The sequence below is a fragment of the Dryobates pubescens genome, chromosome Z (assembly GCF_014839835.1).
Source record: "Dryobates pubescens isolate bDryPub1 chromosome Z, bDryPub1.pri, whole genome shotgun sequence".
NCBI lineage: Eukaryota > Metazoa > Chordata > Aves > Piciformes > Picidae > Dryobates > Dryobates pubescens.
Genome location: NC_071657.1, coordinates 109,501,455 through 109,518,956, shown reverse-complemented (window position 1 = coordinate 109,518,956; position 17,502 = coordinate 109,501,455). Strand labels below are relative to the sequence as shown.

The window sequence follows — 17,502 nt, the reverse complement described above, 5'->3', positions numbered from 1 at the left end:
GCCAGTGCCTTGCCTTGCAATTGTCCAAACTCTGTGAGAAGTCACAAGCCTTGTGTGGAATCTGAGCTGTGCTTCAGTTTACCCAGACTGCAAGACCCCTCACTGTATAGCGTTGTAGAACCCAGGAGCAGACAGACGCGTCACGCGGGGTCAAGAGATGAACCCCAGGAGGAGCTGAGAGTCGCCAGGACAGTTTTGTTTTATTGGGAGAAGCAACAAGCACCTCTGCAAACAGTGCAGCTGAAGAACCTCTCCAAATAGGCAAAGCTACAAAGCCAACAAGCCCTGCAAGCCTCGGCAGCAGCCTCTTTTCTACAAAGCCTCCGGAGATAAACCCTGTATGTGCTACAGCAACAAACTGCAGAAGCCAATAGAAAGTGAAACAGTGTTCCTGCAGCTTTCACGTGGTCAGTGCCATTTTGGTTCTGTTTAAATCCCCACCATGCCACGTGGTACCATCATCAGTGAGTAATTACGAAATCTGATTTTTGTAAGCATCTGTTAAAGGTCTGTTGCCCTAGAGAATTCTAGAGTTCCCCCCAATCCGCCTTGCAGGCAATCTCCGGCATGTTGCCAATGTTCTCTTTTTTCTTTACAATTTAAATTGCTGTTTGTTGTTTCTGGATTTTTGTTCATATTGTTTAAATTGTTACATGTTCCTGCTGGTGAAATAGCTGTTTCACAACCAAATATTTCAAACCAATAAATACATTTTATTAATATTTTCCCTGGGATTTTATTTTTATTAATAACGATCATAACAGTGAAAATGTTGACACCTCAAATGGCACATTTGGGAAACCGGTGCCTCTGTAAATTTTCAAAGGGCAAATTATGTTGTCACTGTCAGCAGGCTACTCCACTAAACCAGCAAAGTACACTTCTACACTGAAACAGAAAGGTAGACTTGCAGAGCAAAACAATTTGAGCAGTAAAACAACCCGCCTTTCACTCAAGCTTACTTGCACTCTTCCTGTTCCATTATCTTTCTCTCACCAGTATTCAAAAATGTCTCAGCTGACATCATCTGACAATATTTTGTGGAGATTAAATAGTCGAATTCTCAAACCTACACCTTATACATAGAATAAACCAGGTTGGAAGAGACCTTCAAGATCATCGCGTCCAACCCATCAACCAATCCAACACCACCTAAACAAGTAACCCATGGCACCAAGCACCCCATCAGAAATAACAGCCTCAATATGATGCAAAACTAATGGGAAGTTTACTCAGACTTAGTTCTCCTCCCAGAGGTCAATAAACTAGTGGCAAATGGGATGAAGATCACAAGTCGCGTATTGTTGTCCATTTCTGACTCGGAGAATAGCACTGTCTTCAGGTTTAATTCATTTTTTACACTATTGCAATAATTTGCTTTCTTCAATTTTTCATATCTTTCTTTAAATCTGGATAAAGACTTTTGGTGTCTGCATTCAGTCAAGGCTTCATCTGGCCAGTTAGTCTGATAGCTGCGTGGAACATTTCTCTATGTGAGTGAGGAGGAAGCACAGCCATTCCTCCAATAATGTGATCACTGACTGTGGTGGTTTTAGGCCATGCCTTTAAAATTTAGTTACAGATTTTGAGCAGAAAAGTAGAAAAAATATAAATAATCACTATTGGTTGTAAAAAGGAAAACAAAAGATTATTCTAAACAAATTCATTGGGTAAATATCTAGAATAAGACGAGCTGTACCATAACAGTTCTTCCCTTATCTCTTCTCTTCTGATCCCTGGCTGTTTTGCTTTGCTCAGAAGAGACAACGGGCTCTGGCTGGCCTTGGCTAAGTCTAACTTCTCTGCTCCTTTCTCTTGTCCCTTTTGTACAGGGAGTAAGGGGGAGGCAGGGAGGGAGAAGCTAGTAGCTTCCCCTGGTCCTTGGCCATGGGGGGGTCCTTGTGCTGTTTATTAATTGTAAATATCTGTAGATACTGCATATTTTGTACATATTCATTGCATTCCATTGTAGAGTATAGATTTTGCTTGTAAATACAGCTTCATTTGCTTCTAACTGAGTTGGTCTGGCATAGTTAATGTTGGGGGGAAACTTCAACCCACCACACTGGTCAACTAGTGGGAAAAGAAAAAAAAAAAAAAAAAAGAGAGAAAACACAAGAGATAATAAGTAAAAGATATACTGCCCCCAGAAATAAAATAATGTGGATTTTGTCTGACTTCTCCATGGGTGTGGCTTTTTTTATTGCTCTGTCTCAAAAACAATGCCATACTTGACAACCAAAAGCTTCTGTCTCCTGCATCTGAAAAACAAAAAAAGGCCCCAAGTTCCAATCACAAAGCCACTGTGTGCACCTGAGCCAGACTGAGCTTGTACAGCTTTAGGCAGTGTGGTGAGGACTCCCTCCATGTCTTTTGAAAAGAAACAAAAGGGTAAACTCTGAAACAAACAAACAAACCTGTGTGCGCTTTGAAGTTTACAGTTTACAACTCTTGGAAGGCTGTCTGCACAATGCAAGCTCTATAGATACAAGACATGGAGAACATTGGCCCCAGGTAGGGTGGCTAACTCAGCTGCAGTTATTTTAAGCTCAAATGGTCTGTCTTAATGGCTGTCTATGCTTGCCAAAGTTGTCTCTGGTTTTCAGACCAAAAATGAGAATAAAGCCTGGCCAGGTTAATAACAGGCAGAAATGTACACAGTAATACTTGGAAACTTTATTATTATTGAAAATTTATTATATTCTGGAAACTATTCCAGAACTTCCAGAAAGTTCTGTAGAGTGACAATATTTGTGACATTTTCTGAAATCAACCCCACAAACTGCAATTATATAAAAGGACAAAGCTGATGACTAGTAAAATTGTAACTGCTCACTACTTACTAAAAATAAAGCCCGCTTTGTACGGACTTCCAGGTTCACAGAGAGGTAAGGGAAGAAACAATCTCAAAATTCTGCCTCAAAGTGTCTCCAGTGTAGTGAGACTGACTGGCTGAAAGATGTGGGTGGTCTTGCATAATTCTCAATGAAGGAATCTCAATACTGGAATATTTGGCAACTGCACGTTGGAAAAAGTTGACATACATTTTCCTCTTTATTTTGGAGTGAATTTTCTAGTGTGGAATGTGGTGTGATTTCATCATGACAAGTCATTTTAGTAGGGTCTGCTTCAGTAAAAAAGCACTTAGACTTATGGGGTACATTGGGTTGATGAAGGTGGCCACAAAGCCGTATTAATATATGTTGCCACACACAAGAAAGTGAGTTTGTTTTGTCATGTGTTTTCCTTCTGCATAAAACTGGCAGCTGCCCACATCTTGGTGGATATGTTCCTGCCTCTTCCTTCTTCAAAGATGTAAAATTCTGTGCTGATTTTTGATAGTTCTACTAAAGTAGTCTGTAATGAGTGATTCCCCTTTCAGCACAACTTTTCAAAAGCCAGTTAATGCTCCATTGTGATTTTTTTTTTCATTCTATGATTTATCAGGATTTTAGGACTTGTGTGTCTTATGAATTGTTTAAAAAAAGAAAATCAGACTGATCTACTGACATATGTGAACAATCTGCTTTAGGTCAGCTAGTAACTGGTATGTCCTACCAACATGCAGTCCCCTTCACAAAGAACTATTGAGTGTTTTACTGCTCCTAATGTGTATGTTGACTTGCTCAAGGTGACAGATTGTTCTTTAAACATGCTAGAGTTACCTCTGGACCTGATTTTCCAAAGACTTCACCTTGATGCTCTTACTTCTGTTTGTAAAAGACTGCACTATCTCAATCCAGTAATGTTTAAATTCCCTTTTCAACTCATTTGCCCAACAAGCATTAAAGGTGTGTATTTAAACCAGATCATATTTAGATATCGTTACCATTTCCATGTTATTTACTCTCATTTCAAATACAGCAATTAAGTTTCCTTCTAGCCAATTAGACATTTTAGCTCTGGGCAAAGAGGGCTCCTGTTTCAGCCTGCACTGAACTGAACTCCCTTCCTCTCCATCCTCCAAGTGATCTCGTTAATTAGTTAGCCTGTGATTTTATGAGCACTTGTAAATCTATTTTCTCCCCTCTCACCTTTTTTTCCCCCTCATAATAAAAATATTATTAAACCCCTTTCAGACAGATTCAGGAGCTAGGAAGTGTGCACATCTGTGATTTCCAGTCCTTATAAACCTATTATCTGCTTATATGAAACCCCAGATTTCTTTCTAACAGCATTTAAAAAAGTCTGCAAAGCCTTCTCATGCATGAAGAAGAGATAAAGAGATAAAGAAAAGGTCAAAGGTCCACCTGAGCATTTTGTGTCCCATGTGGTTAAGGCACACAAGGGACCGGCTGGTAGCACATCTGGCAGCTTATGGCTCTTTGGCCAAATGACTGTGTACCCATTTATAATCAGCTTCACTTGAGAGCTGGCTGAGGGTAGGGCTTTAGTTTGAACACTGCATGAGAAATGGCAAAATAACAACTCTCTTATCTCGCCCCCTTAAGAAGAAGGAATCAATACAAGTTTCTTCAAAGAAAAGGAATATTGACAGTGCAAAGGTGATTCATTCTGAAGTTTTGCAAGGAAATACTCACACAGAAAATTAAACAAGCATTCATATTGTGTCCTCACATAGCTGAAAACAAATGTTATAAATAGCATGCTATTTCTACAGGTAATGTGTAAACTATAAAAATAACACAATCAGCATTTTCCATGTCATTACTGTTAAAAAATAAGAAATAAGGCCATGAAAACAATAGTTCAGATTATAATGTTCTTATTAAATCCAATGTCTTTTAACTAGCCATTACCCCTTCTTTGTACATATAAGGTACAAAACAGAGAAGTTAGTATATACAAAATAGAAAGCAAGATAACTAAAATAAACCAAAGCTTTTCCTTTGGCTGTAGCTTCTTCTTCTTCTTCTTTTTTTTTTTTTCAATTTATTTTTCTTAACTTTCCAGACACTTCTGAGTCTACTCACATTTCAAAAATATGTTACCATTCCTTTTAAGGCTAGCAAAGTTTTGTACAGACTCTCTCCGAAATTATATGTGCAAATTGCTTTTTTTCACCTATTCAAAAGTGACCTATGAGTAAAAAGATGTCATTTCCATCTGATACTCTAAGCAAAAACATTGTTCTACTTGAGTATTTATTTCTAGGGTTAAAAAAACAAATGAACAAAACTGATTTTATTCCTAGAAGGTGAGATTCCACATTGCAATTTCACATTTGGCATGAGCTGGCATATTTGTTGGCATATGCTGAGGGTTTACAGATGCTTGAGAGTCTTACAGTCTAACTAGAAGCTAATGCTGTCAAGCCTACTGCTAGATGTACACAAGGCCTCTTGTTTGTGTACCCCATGTCCCATGAGGGAATAAAAAAAACCCAGCATTGTATTCCTGACTTCCAAATCACCAAGATTAAATCAAGTTCGTGCTGGGCAGCAGAGGTTGCTTGGGGCAATGTAGCCAGGTTCTTCTCAGTGATGTCCAATGACAGGACAAGGGGCAACAGGTGCAAGCTGGAGAAGAGGAGTTTCCACATGAGCACAAGAAAAAAATTTTCCACTGTGAGGGTGACAGAGCCTTGGAACAGGCTGCCTGAAGGGGCTGTGGAGTCTCCTTCTCTAGAGACATTCCAAACCCGTGTGTGATTGTTGTTTTGAGGCACATATACCAAATCTCTTCTGCTCTGAACTTCCCCATAAACAACCTTGGGAGACTCAATCTTTATGCCAGCAGGAAAGAGGAGGAAAACATATTATTTCTTGCACTCTACCACAGGGAATCCTAAATTAAAAGCCTGGCAGAGCTCAAAAAAGCACTGCTAGCCTGGAAATCCACAGATGCAGAGACAACTGCAGGCACTCTTTCATGTATCATAGTTTATCCATATCTTACCAGTGGATAAACTCAGTGCTTTGAACTGGGGCTGGGGATGCTTGCATACCATTGCTGTAGCTTACCAAACTCTGCAAGGTAAAGGTATCTCTTGATTCTATCGGACTTCTTAGTAATGAGGCTATGTATGTCTATGAATAGGTCGCAGTCTCATTTTAGGAAGGTCCTGCTAAAAATAGTTTCAGTAACATATCAAACATCTATATTAGTAGGTGTCCTACTGAGGAAGTTACTTACATTAGGACTTTATCTTACACATTAGGGCTTATTATATTCCATACATCAGGAAAGTGTGGCTGTGTTTTCAGCATTGTGACACCAGGGAATTCAAATTAAGGAGTGATGAAAGTTTGTTGCAGGGTAGTTAAAGAGGACTTCCACAGGACTACCTGTTGAGTGCATCTTGCTAATGTATCCCTATGCAGACTGGACGATTTGTATATAACTGTGTGAAGTATCTCCACCTTCCTAGAATTCCAGTCTGTGATATTTGTAATGTGTTTTGTTCTGGCCAACACAATGAGTTTTGAGTGTTCCGAAGACTTTTGTGATGGTAATAATAGATACTACACAAATATTTTGCCATTTCTTCTGCCAGAACACAACTTTTAAAAATAATACTTGCATTAACTTTTTTCTGGTGTATCAGAAGGATAATTAAAGAGGAAGTGTTAAACTGCTTTACTGTCAATAAGCTGTTCACAGTGTACAGACAAAACTCCCAGGCATTAGGTTCTCCAAAATGTGTACTTCAATAATAGCAATAGTTGTGGGGAGAGAGTTTACTGAAGCTTTCAGTTTTCATTAAAAGGGACAAGAGCCGTATAACATGTCCTCTCTAAGATCAGATTTCTAACACTAGGGATCAAGTTGATAATGGCTTTATCCTTGAGAGAAGGCAAACCTAAATTTGCTGACTGGTGAAAAAAAGGTGGAGGTTTCTCTTGTATCATTAAGGATGACAGTAATTTGCATATGGAATGTATTCCAATCTTTTTTTTTTTATTGCCAAGCAAAATTATTACTATTCACGGAGAGCTGTCTACAGCATTGTTCTTCATGCAGGGTTTACTGCCTTGAATGTTAAAGAATGTTAATGCCTTGAGTGTTAACAAATTCTGAAAGCATGGAATAGAATTTGTTTTAAAGCTGTCCTGGTTTCTCCTGGAATAAAGTTAATTTTCTTCCTAGTAGCTGGTCCAGTGTTGTGTGAGGTCTAGCGTGAGACTAATATTGATAACACAGATATTTTACTTGTTGCTAAGTAGTGTCTATATGAAATCAAGGACTTTGCAGTGTCTCACACTGCCCTGTCCCTGAGGAGGCTGGGGTGCACAAAGAGTTGGGAGGGCACACAACTGGAACAGCTGAGCCAAACAAGCCAAAGGGGTGTTCCCTATGGCACCATGCTCAGTAGATAAACTTGGGGGAGCTAGCTGGAAGTCAATGTGGTTCAGGCACTGGTCAGCAGGTAGTGAGCAATTGTATTGTGCATCACTTGTTATGGATATTCTATTTATTTTTTTTTTCCTCTTCCTTTTCTCTCTGTTTAACTATCTTTATCTCAGCCTAAGAGTTTTTACCTTTTTTTTTTTTCATTCTCTTCCCAAACTGCTGGAGAGAGTGTCTGAGTGGTTCTTAATTGCTGGCTGGGGTTGAACCATGACAGTAAACATTTGCATCTTTTTTTTTTTCTTTTTTTTTTTTTTTCATCATCAAGAAATGTGTACATCACTTTTTACCAAAACTTTTGGAGATGAGAAGGGGTGTGGAAGACCTTACAGCATCTTTCCAGGTTTAGGGTATTTTTTCCAAATGTCAACAGGTTTAAATCTTTTCAAAACCAATTTTTCTTTGGTGACTGTATGGTAAATTTTGTTAAAGGAAAAGTTGATCACTTACATAATTCCCTCCCCACTTTCTTGAGTAGCCCTTAGATGCTAACAAACTGGAAGCTTCAGCACTGAAAGAAAAGAAAAATTATAAATCTGCATGGGAGCATTTGTTTCCAGACTTTCCTTCCTTTTATGAATGGTGTTGAGTTTTTGTAGTCAAGTGACATGACATAAGTCATTCTTCTCAGCAGCAGCATGATGGAGTCAGATTACCCTTGAGGTGCTTTGGAAAGAATAGTACCATCACAAAAAGGTTAAAAGTCCAGGAAAATGATGGATTTTAATAAATTAAAGTTGTGGAAATCAAATTTCTGTAGAAAGTTTTGCATCCTGCTTAAAAACAATTATCACAGTCTCAACCATCTTTTATGCCAATCATGGTTTATTCATTGCCAATCTTCATCAGTCACTGAAGTAATAAGGAGGGACATTATATTGTACAATTGTGCTCACCTTTATCCAGTGCTGTGCGGGAATATGATGCATCTCCCATTTTAGAAGTGATTTCCTAGTATATCAAATACACATTTGTGAGAAGGTTCAATTTCATCTCACAGCTGCCAAATATTACACTAAAGTTAATAAGGCCACCAGGGAAAGGGATAAGAACTAGCTTCTCAGGCTTCTTCTGAGAGGACTATGTGAAAATTTTAGAATAGGCAAAGGGCTGCATTTTAATGGCATTATGCTGGTGAGTCTCCCAGATGCCTTTGTAAAGTCTAGTTAAAATCTTACAGAGATTTTTTTTCAAGCACTGAAGAAAGACTTCTGAAAGTGATGTGGATAATTTTCATATATTGTAGAATCATAGAATAGCTTAGGCTGGAAGGGACTTCAGAGATCATCTACTCCAACCTCCCTGCCATGGACAGGGACACCTCTCAACTAGACTCAGTTGCTGAAGGCCTCTTCCCACCTGGCCTTGAACACCCTCACAACCTCCCTGGGCAGCCTATTCCAGTCTCAGCACCCTTGTACTAAAGAACTTCTTCCTAAGATCCAGTCTAAACCTACTCTCCCTTAACTTCTAAACTATTCCCCCTTGTCCTATTGCTAGACACTCTTAGGAAAAATCCCTCTGCAGCCCTCCTGTAGGATGCCTTCAGGCATTGGAAGGCAGCTCTAAGGTCCCCTCCAGAATCTTCTCTTTTCTTCTTTAGGCTGAACAACGAGTACCATTTCAGTGTAAGATTTTAGGCAGAGAATGTAAATCTTGACTGTATATTTGTCTTTTGTTGAGGGACATACAAAATGTTGTGTGGGGTTTTTTTTAATAGTGCCATAAATAAATACATGGAGACAACTCTTAGCTCCTGAAAGCAGTCACACATCTAAGTCAGTCAAAACATGATACCTTTCAACAAATGAAAATAATATATCTTCCTGTGAAACTGTTCAACAATCATGACAAAAAAGTGGAATTACATATATTTATCAGTGCAAATTATATCCTGATAAGCATACTTACAGTTGTTAAATCTCTACTAGAAATGTCAAAGTCCCAAGACGGCAGCGTTTTCCTATATATGGTCTACAGCTTCTCAAGAACTGATCTCCAAGCAATTGTCAGAGAAAAAAAATTATGCTTTACATTATATATATTGTAGTGCATACTTTAGGCATGCATAGCAGAGCACATACCCAGATATTTTTTTTTTCTGGGAGTTTTGTTTTCCAAAATATCAGTAGCTCATGTAAATCTCATAATCTATAAAACTTAGGTTACTAATTTGGGGTAAAATATCTACTGTTTTCTGTAGGGAATTAAGGAGCAAAAACTTTACTTTTTAGCAACAACTAGTCTTCAGGAGCAGTGGCCTGCAGTTTGCAAAAGGGATCTGGAGTCAGTTCTTAGATTTTTGAATAAACATTATAATAGGACTTCATTTTCGTATGTACTGTGTATTTTTCACCCTTTTAAAGTCACAGGGAACACAAACCAATAATAATGCTCATGGGGTTAGAAAGCATAATTACATGTTAAGTATTTGAATAAGGACAAATTGATTATTAAAGTTTTATTTTTCCATCCTCAGCTCTTCAGAAATACCCTTTCTGGTATTACTGAAAAGAAAAATAATCTGAATGGTGGCCAAAACATATTGGCCAAGCAAAGACAGGAAGGCTGAGCTTTCTCAAGGTTAGCAAGTACTACTTACATTGCAGAAGCTTGTGCATCCTTCATTAATGAGATCAAAGGATGTTTCTCACCTCACTTCATTCAATGAAGTTTTATATGGAAAAATAGAGCTAATTCTACAGTTCTGATAAATTGGCCCAAATCCCATAAACAAAATGGGCACGCTTAGCTTTCAGTGAAGACATTTTTTTTCTTTTTTTAATAAGTTATTCATCATAATGAAGAACTGAAAAACAAAAAAATTGATCTTGAAAATTATAAAAACCTATTCTTAGTGAAGACCCCCATTAGGAAAAGAAAGTAAACTGGTTTATGTAGTTGTATTGATCTTGTGGATTTTCTGCTGTCATAAACTTCAAAATGTATTGAACACATTGATTAATGTAATATATAGTCTTCCCTAAGAGCCAAAGCTGTAAATAATCATAGCCATTAAAGTAAGAATTAATTAGATGAATGAATAACAGCAATGCTTGATTTTTATGAGATATGTCTAGCTATTTAATGTACAAAAGCATTACATTCAAAGTGGGAAAGGAAAATCTGTTTTAACTCAACCACTAACCCCTGTTATGTCCAAAGATGCCTTTATTTAGAAAGAAATGGAGTAGTGAAGTGTGAAAGGCAACTGAACTGCTTTACTAACTTTGTGTCTTTACTGTTTCAGAGCTGCAAGAAACTAAGACCTCTGAGTATCACAGAATATCCCACAGTCCCCTGGATTACCGGATATTGTTAATGGATGAAGATCAGGATCGGATCTATGTGGGCAGCAAAGATCATATTCTGTCTTTGAATATTAATAATATAAGTCAAGACCCTCTCAGTGTAAGTGCAAGAGTTATTTTGAGAATCCAAAGTTGCTTTTCTACATGCCTTCCTTTTTAAGACAAAAAAAATGTATTTTATTATTTCGCAGCAGGCAAAATTCCAGTCCTGCACCTCACTGAATTATTGGTCCTTGTTTATGTGTAATGCACGATGAACAAGCTGTCAGCATGGCTGCCCCTCAAGCACTTTAAAAACTGACCTGTTTACTCATTTTGAAGCAGCATTCAGCATGTGTTCACCTCACATGGAAAATGTGTATAAGTTGGTGGTCTCTGCTCCTCTCCATGACTTAAGATAAGTCAGAGATACCTTTTTAAAAGAAGCCTGTAATGAAGTATTCTTCATTTTCATTTTCCACCCATATGCAAAAAACCCATAGGGACAGAGGTGCTTTAACCTTTGGCTATATTTATTTTTGTTTTGTACTCTGATGTCTAATCATCAAACTATTTTCCAATCTTTTGTTATGTCTGTGTCAGTCCTTGCTCTTCAGTTCGCCAGCTGAAACACGTCATTTGGGGTTTTTTTGGAAATTATGACCTGTATAAAGGTGTCATATTTTAAAAACTCGGTATCCCATCTCCTCAAAACTGCAGCAGCTTGTATGTGAAAACACACTGTTTCATGGATTCCTCTCTTATTTGCAGAGCAAGTTCAAATCCAGCTTCTCTGCTTTTAAATTAGGTGGCCTACAGAAGTACTTGTGTGCCCAGTAGCCAGATTGTTATTACCCCTGTAAGGACTTAGCCTTGCTCATCTTTAGATTATCACAGCTATAACACTGCCTTAAAGTGTAACATAAAGGCCTTGTTCTACCAAATTCATCCAAGCCTTTAATCTATGGGCTTTATTACTGTACCTCAGGAGTATTAAGGGGCAGAGATATCCAGCTTGCAGCAGCAAAGTTAAATGCCTTCCTTAAGAGGCAAGGCTTTTAATGTGTCAGGGAGAGAGAGGCTCCGCTGAAGGGTGATTAAGTGCAGTTAAATTAGGCTTTGCTCTGAATCACCCTCTGGACATGCCTGTCTACCTGAATTGATTGTGCAGGGAGTCAAGGGAGGCTAAGTCTAACTTACACATTTAAATTAAATGCCTTTCATGGAACAGCATCAACACATCCTTCCTCCTCCTAATGATACAGAAATCTTCCTCTGAAATGCAGCTGTCTTCTTTGATCTGAAATAGCTTGTGTGACCTTTTTTTGCTAATTCCTGTTTCACCAGCATCCTTGTTTGGGAACTGCTGTACTTTAACATGACACAATCATAGAGTCATAGAATGGTTTTGTTTGGAAGGGACATCCAAAGGCCATGTAGTCCAACCACCCTGCAGTCAGCAGGGACATCATCCATTAGATAGGTTGCTCAAAGCCTTGTCCAGCCTCACCTTGAATATCTCCAGGGATGGGGCCTCAGCTACTTCCTTGGGCAACCTGGTCCAGTGTTGCAGCACCCTCATGGTAAAGAACTTGTTCCTAATATCCAACCTAAGTCTATTCTTCTCTAATTTCAAACTATTGTCCCTTATCCTATCACTACGAGCCTTTGGAAATAGTACTTCTGCAGCATTCTTGTAGCCTCCTTTAGGTACTGGAAGGCCACTCTTAGGTCTCCCCAGAGCCTTCTCTTCTCCAGGCTGAACAACCTCACCTCCCTCAGCCTGTCCTTGTAGCAGAGGTGTTCCAGACCTCTGATCAATTTTGTGGCCCTTCGCTGGACCCACTCCATCAGGACCATGTCCTTGATGTGCTGAGGACTCCAGAGCTAGACACAGTACTCCAGGTGAGGTCTCACCGAAGCAGAGTGGCAGAATCGCCTCTCTCTATCTCCAGACCACACCTGTGATGCAGCTCAGGATGTCATTAGCATTCTGGGTTGTAAGCACACACTGTTGGCTCATTTTCAGCACCCCCAAGTCCTTTTTTGGAGGGTTGCTCTCAATTCCATCATCCCCCAACCTGTATTGATATATGTGATTGCCCTGACCTTGGTGCAGGACCTTACACTTTGCCTTATTGAATCTCATGAGATTCTCCTCAGTCCACCTCTCCAGCCTGTCCACGTCCCTCTAGATATCATCCTGTCCTTCAGACTTACCAATCACACATTCCCATAGCAGGTTGGATTTAATTCTGTGCAGAGTTCGGTTAGATAGGAAGGCCTCTATTGCATTAAACATTTTCTGTATTATAAATCTCTGAGGCATCTCAACAGTCTATTTAGGCCTGGAAAAATGAGACTAAAGAAAAATCAACAGCAAACAAAAGCACCCATTATTGTGTGTGATCACAGAAAATATGGACCACCCACTATTAGGCTAAGAATTAGTCTCTGCAATTCCCTATCTTCTTTTCTTTGTTTTTATAGCAGATTCACTTTGGTAATCTTATGCCTCTATAGAAATCCTGTATATGTATACATATATACCTAAATCTCTGCATATATATACGTGTGTGTGTATATGTGTGTGTGTGTATATATATATACACACACCCCTAAATCCCTGCATGTATATACATGTATATATCTACATATATCTATGTCTCTGTATATATATACACAGAGTGCTTTTAATGCTATTATTTATGTTATCTTGAGGCTAAATTTTATCAGGCTCTGTCACCTACTAAATTTCTAGGGAGAGATTTTTAATGGATGTCTTTTGTATTTCAAAATCAAAATAAGGAATGGCAGTAGGCCAAGAACTTTAGAGTTTGAGTATAGATCAGATAAACAGACATTGAGGTGCTTGTTGGAAAACTGTCTCTGGTGAAAGGTATCTTAGAAAGAAATTCAGAAACCAGTTTGAAATCTTAATATTTTAAGTGCTTTATCATAAGACAGTCTAAACTGTTGGTATTAAAACCTTTATTTATTTTTTTTTAATGAGAACCCTTCTTTCAATAGTTTGGTTTTCTGGTTTCTAGTGTGAATAATTTCTAGAAATTTGGTAGAAGCTAAAAATGGAAGATGTACATAGTTTCAACAGTGATGTTGACAGTATCACTAAGAAGAAAGAAGTGTAAATAAATTAACTTATTTTAAAAATATTTATTAAAAATAATTTATATCAGCCAAAGACTTGGCCTTTTCATTTACTGCATGCTTAGACAGAAAGTTGTTTTCATTTATCCATGGAAATCACTTTTTACTTATAATCAAGGTGTAAAAGATATCAATTATTGGTATAAGTTAGGAAATGAAATATTTTGTTTAAATTACCTAATAAGTATGTTTCTTAAAAGATACTTCTTTTCTTGCAGATTTTCTGGCCAGCATCAGCAAACAAGGTCGAAGAGTGCAAAATGGCTGGCAAAGATCCTACAGTAAGTTGTAAGCCACATGCACATCCCCACATATACGCAAATTACATACTTGGCAATAAAGTGAGAGTACCTTGAGTGCAGCCAAAAACAAAATGAAAGAAGTGAGTTTTGTGCTTTTTAACTGTTCTGCAGGCCAAAGTATAAAGTGAATTTGTTAATTATAAAAAAAAGGGGGAAAAAACCCTGTGTAAACAGAATATGCCTTCAAACTTTGACAGATGGAAAAACATACGCACTGTCTACTGCCCTGCATTTTTTTCTTGTCATGAGCCAAATTCATTAATAGTACTTTTCTAGGTATGTCCCAGGGATGATGCTGAAGAGCCTGCTGAGCAGCTGATTGAGATGGGGATGTCCCAACATCTCTTTCCATTACTCCCACAAAACAATGCCCAGCTACGTATCTGAAAAACAGAGTTCAACATTAGAGAGATAGGCAAAGACTCAGAGATCATAAAATTATTTGCCTGGCAGACAGGAGAATGCTGGTATTGAGCCAGCTTGTCTTGTCTGGAAATCATCAGAGAATAGGCATGAAGTTTGTGTCAGATGGTTACCTTAGAAGGTTGTCCCTAAAGAAACCAGCCTTTCATCTGAAACCACCTCTGTTCTTGCCATAGACCCTGTGCAAAGTGCATGGCATGATAACTGAAGCAGAGTAGTAACTGCCATGTACCAGTATTGCTAATTGTTTCCTTGTCCTCATCCTTTCATTATGAGGTTTCTCAGCATGAAATCATTATCTAGGAGTCTTCTAGAAAAGATCAGTTTCTACTCTGGCATATGTAAGTTAGGCTATCCAATTTTCCTTGTAGAGAAACTCCATTTATGAACTTTGAGATACCTACACTGCTTTTCAGATATTGTAGTAGGGTGCCAGCTCCTGCTGAACCAAAAATGTGATTGCCTTTAAATATAAATAAACTGTACACTCTGCTAAACTGTTGACAGACAACACAGGTTCCAGTCCTGTGCTCACAGAATACATGCAATACATGCAATTCTTGGTGATGGTTTGGATGAATTAATATGAAGGCAATTCCAGAACCTCAGTAAGAAAAAATACTCAGAAAAAAAATCAGTTTTCAACTAAAATGCATTAACACTTGATCGTAGTCAAAAAAGGAAAGAGCAAGAGAACAGAGATGTATGCTGGCATGAGAAAACTGTAAATATGATGGTGTTAAACTGTATGGTTCTTAACATTCCAGTTTAATTTTCATGTTGATTTGAAGATGTTACTGTTGATCTTCAATATGAAGAAACAATTAGCTGCAAACTTCATGTTGTTCAGAGTTTCAGAGTTTTGGGGAAAATATTGCTTATGCAAATATTGAGATCTGAGATTTGGGCTTACTTTGCTTTTGATTTATCTTCACCTTCAGGACATGGTTTAATGGCCATGGTGGTGTTAGATCACCAGTTGAGCTTTCTGATCATGGAGGGCTTTTCCAAATGGAGGAATTCTATGATTCTGTGATGAAAGAATTGGGGGGGAGGGGGAAGGACTGGTTTGGAGGAGGAAACTTTGTACTTCTTATTTTCTGCAGAAGCCCTGCTTCTTCCCATACAAGGTACAGAGAAGCCTGTGTATGAAAACTAGATTGCTATGAGGAAACAGAAGTGTCACATGCACTTCCTTATAACTCCGCTATAGTGCCCTGTTGGTGCCCAGATCCCAGACTACACAGAATGAAAAGAGAAGTCTGCGGCTATTCAAACCCAAAGACTATTAAACTCAGTAGCTGCTTTCATTGTACTGTTAAGATTCTAAACCATGTCTATTCCCTAGAGTTCCCAACTTCTAAAATAATGTTTGCCAATGTGAAATGAGTTTTTTCTGTATTCACTGCAGCATGGCTGTGGAAATTTTGTGCGAGTAATACAGTCGTACAATCGCACACATCTGTACGTCTGTGGCAGTGGCGCCTTCAGCCCTGTGTGTGTCTATGTCAACAGAGGACGCAGGTCTGAGGTAAGTCTCCTTTCATTTTATCCACTTATTTGTGTGGTGCATCTTCCTAGTGTTATGCAAAACTTAAAGTTTTGAAAATTAAAAATGTGGTGATCCTTGTGAGTTCCTTGACCCATGTTAAATAGAGAAAAAGGAATGATCCATAGTTTTCTGATCTGTTCCGGGAACTGCTTGAAAGAGTCCAGTGCAAAGCCACAAAGATGATGAAAGGAGTAGAACATCTCCCTTATGAAGAAAGGCTGAGGGATCTGGGTTTCTTTAGCTTAGAGAAGAGGAGTCTGAGGGGTGATGTCATTCATGTTTATGAAGATGTGAAGGGCAAGTGTTGGGAGGATGGAGCCAGGCTCTTCATAGTGATGGATAATGATAGGACAAGGGGCAATGTGTTCAAGGTGGAGCATAGGAGTTTCTACGTGAACAGAAGGAAAAGCCTTTTCAGTGTGAGGGTGACAGAGCACTGGAACATGCTGCCCACAGAGGTCGTGGAGTCTCCTTTGCTGGAGACTTTCAAAACCTGCCTGAATGGGTTCCTGTGTGACCTGTTCTAGGTGATCCTGCTCTGGCAGGGGGTTTGGACTGAATGATCTTTCAAGGTCCCTTCCAATCCCTAACATTCTGTGATTCCATGATTCTATTACCAGCTAGAAGCAAAGAGATGATCAAAAGCTATGTCTCAAATATGATGGCTGTCCAAAATTCCAGTCGTACAAAATCCTGGGCTACATTTTATGCTACTTTTTGTTCAGTGTTGTCTGGTGAAAAAAAAAGTGCCAATAAATACTTGAAAGGAAATATCCAGTTAGATAAAACATAAAATATGTGGTCCACATTTTATAACTTACATATGTTACTGATTCCTGGGAGAATCCCTTCAGTGGCCAAACTACTCAGATATTTGAAGGTTTGCTGGACTTTAGCTTAATACCTCCTTAATGCAATTGCAGTACAGGTGACTTTCATATACTGCACGATTTGAGTCTGTTGGGATGAAGTCAGTAAGTTTTCTCAGCACTGTGAGATCTTCCAGGATATGAACCTTGTCTCCAGATATCTCTCCAGTTTTTATATATTCAGTTTCATTTGTATATTTCCAATCTACAAAGTACCAGATGTTTCATAAGTATGTTGTCCAAGTTCACTGATTTGAAAGTGTAATGTTTGTTTATGTGCAAATGCAATAGGTAGTAAATTAAGCAACCAGAAGGAAAAGGAAAAGCACTTAAGCAAGACCCCAGCGCCTCTGTAGCTTTTGGGTCAGATTCATGTCTGCAGGCACAGGGGTGTGCAGTATATTTTCCTGTACAATGTGGAATCAGTTGTATTGGGAAGGAAGATCATAGTGTGCTATCTGGAGTTTTGCCATGTGAGGGCAGCTTTAAAAGCTGGGCTTGCTCCTTGGTAAGACACTGGGAAATTCATCACTGATTTCATTGAGAGTGGGATGGGAATTCTGGCCAAGACCCAAGACTACTGCAAA

The 17,502-nt window shown here is 38.6% G+C and overlaps 1 protein-coding gene across 1 annotated transcript in view; it reads left to right on the top strand.

The window, feature by feature from the left end:
• Positions 1 to 17,502, top strand: part of SEMA3C (semaphorin 3C) — a 116,037-nt gene that overhangs the window by 56,475 nt on the left and 42,060 nt on the right. Inside the window, exons 2-4 of the mRNA XM_009900009.2 lie at positions 10,562 to 10,722; positions 13,988 to 14,050; positions 15,906 to 16,025. Of these exons, the coding sequence (XP_009898311.1) occupies positions 10,562 to 10,722; positions 13,988 to 14,050; positions 15,906 to 16,025 (344 nt within the window). The remainder of the gene's footprint in view (positions 1 to 10,561; positions 10,723 to 13,987; positions 14,051 to 15,905; positions 16,026 to 17,502) is intronic.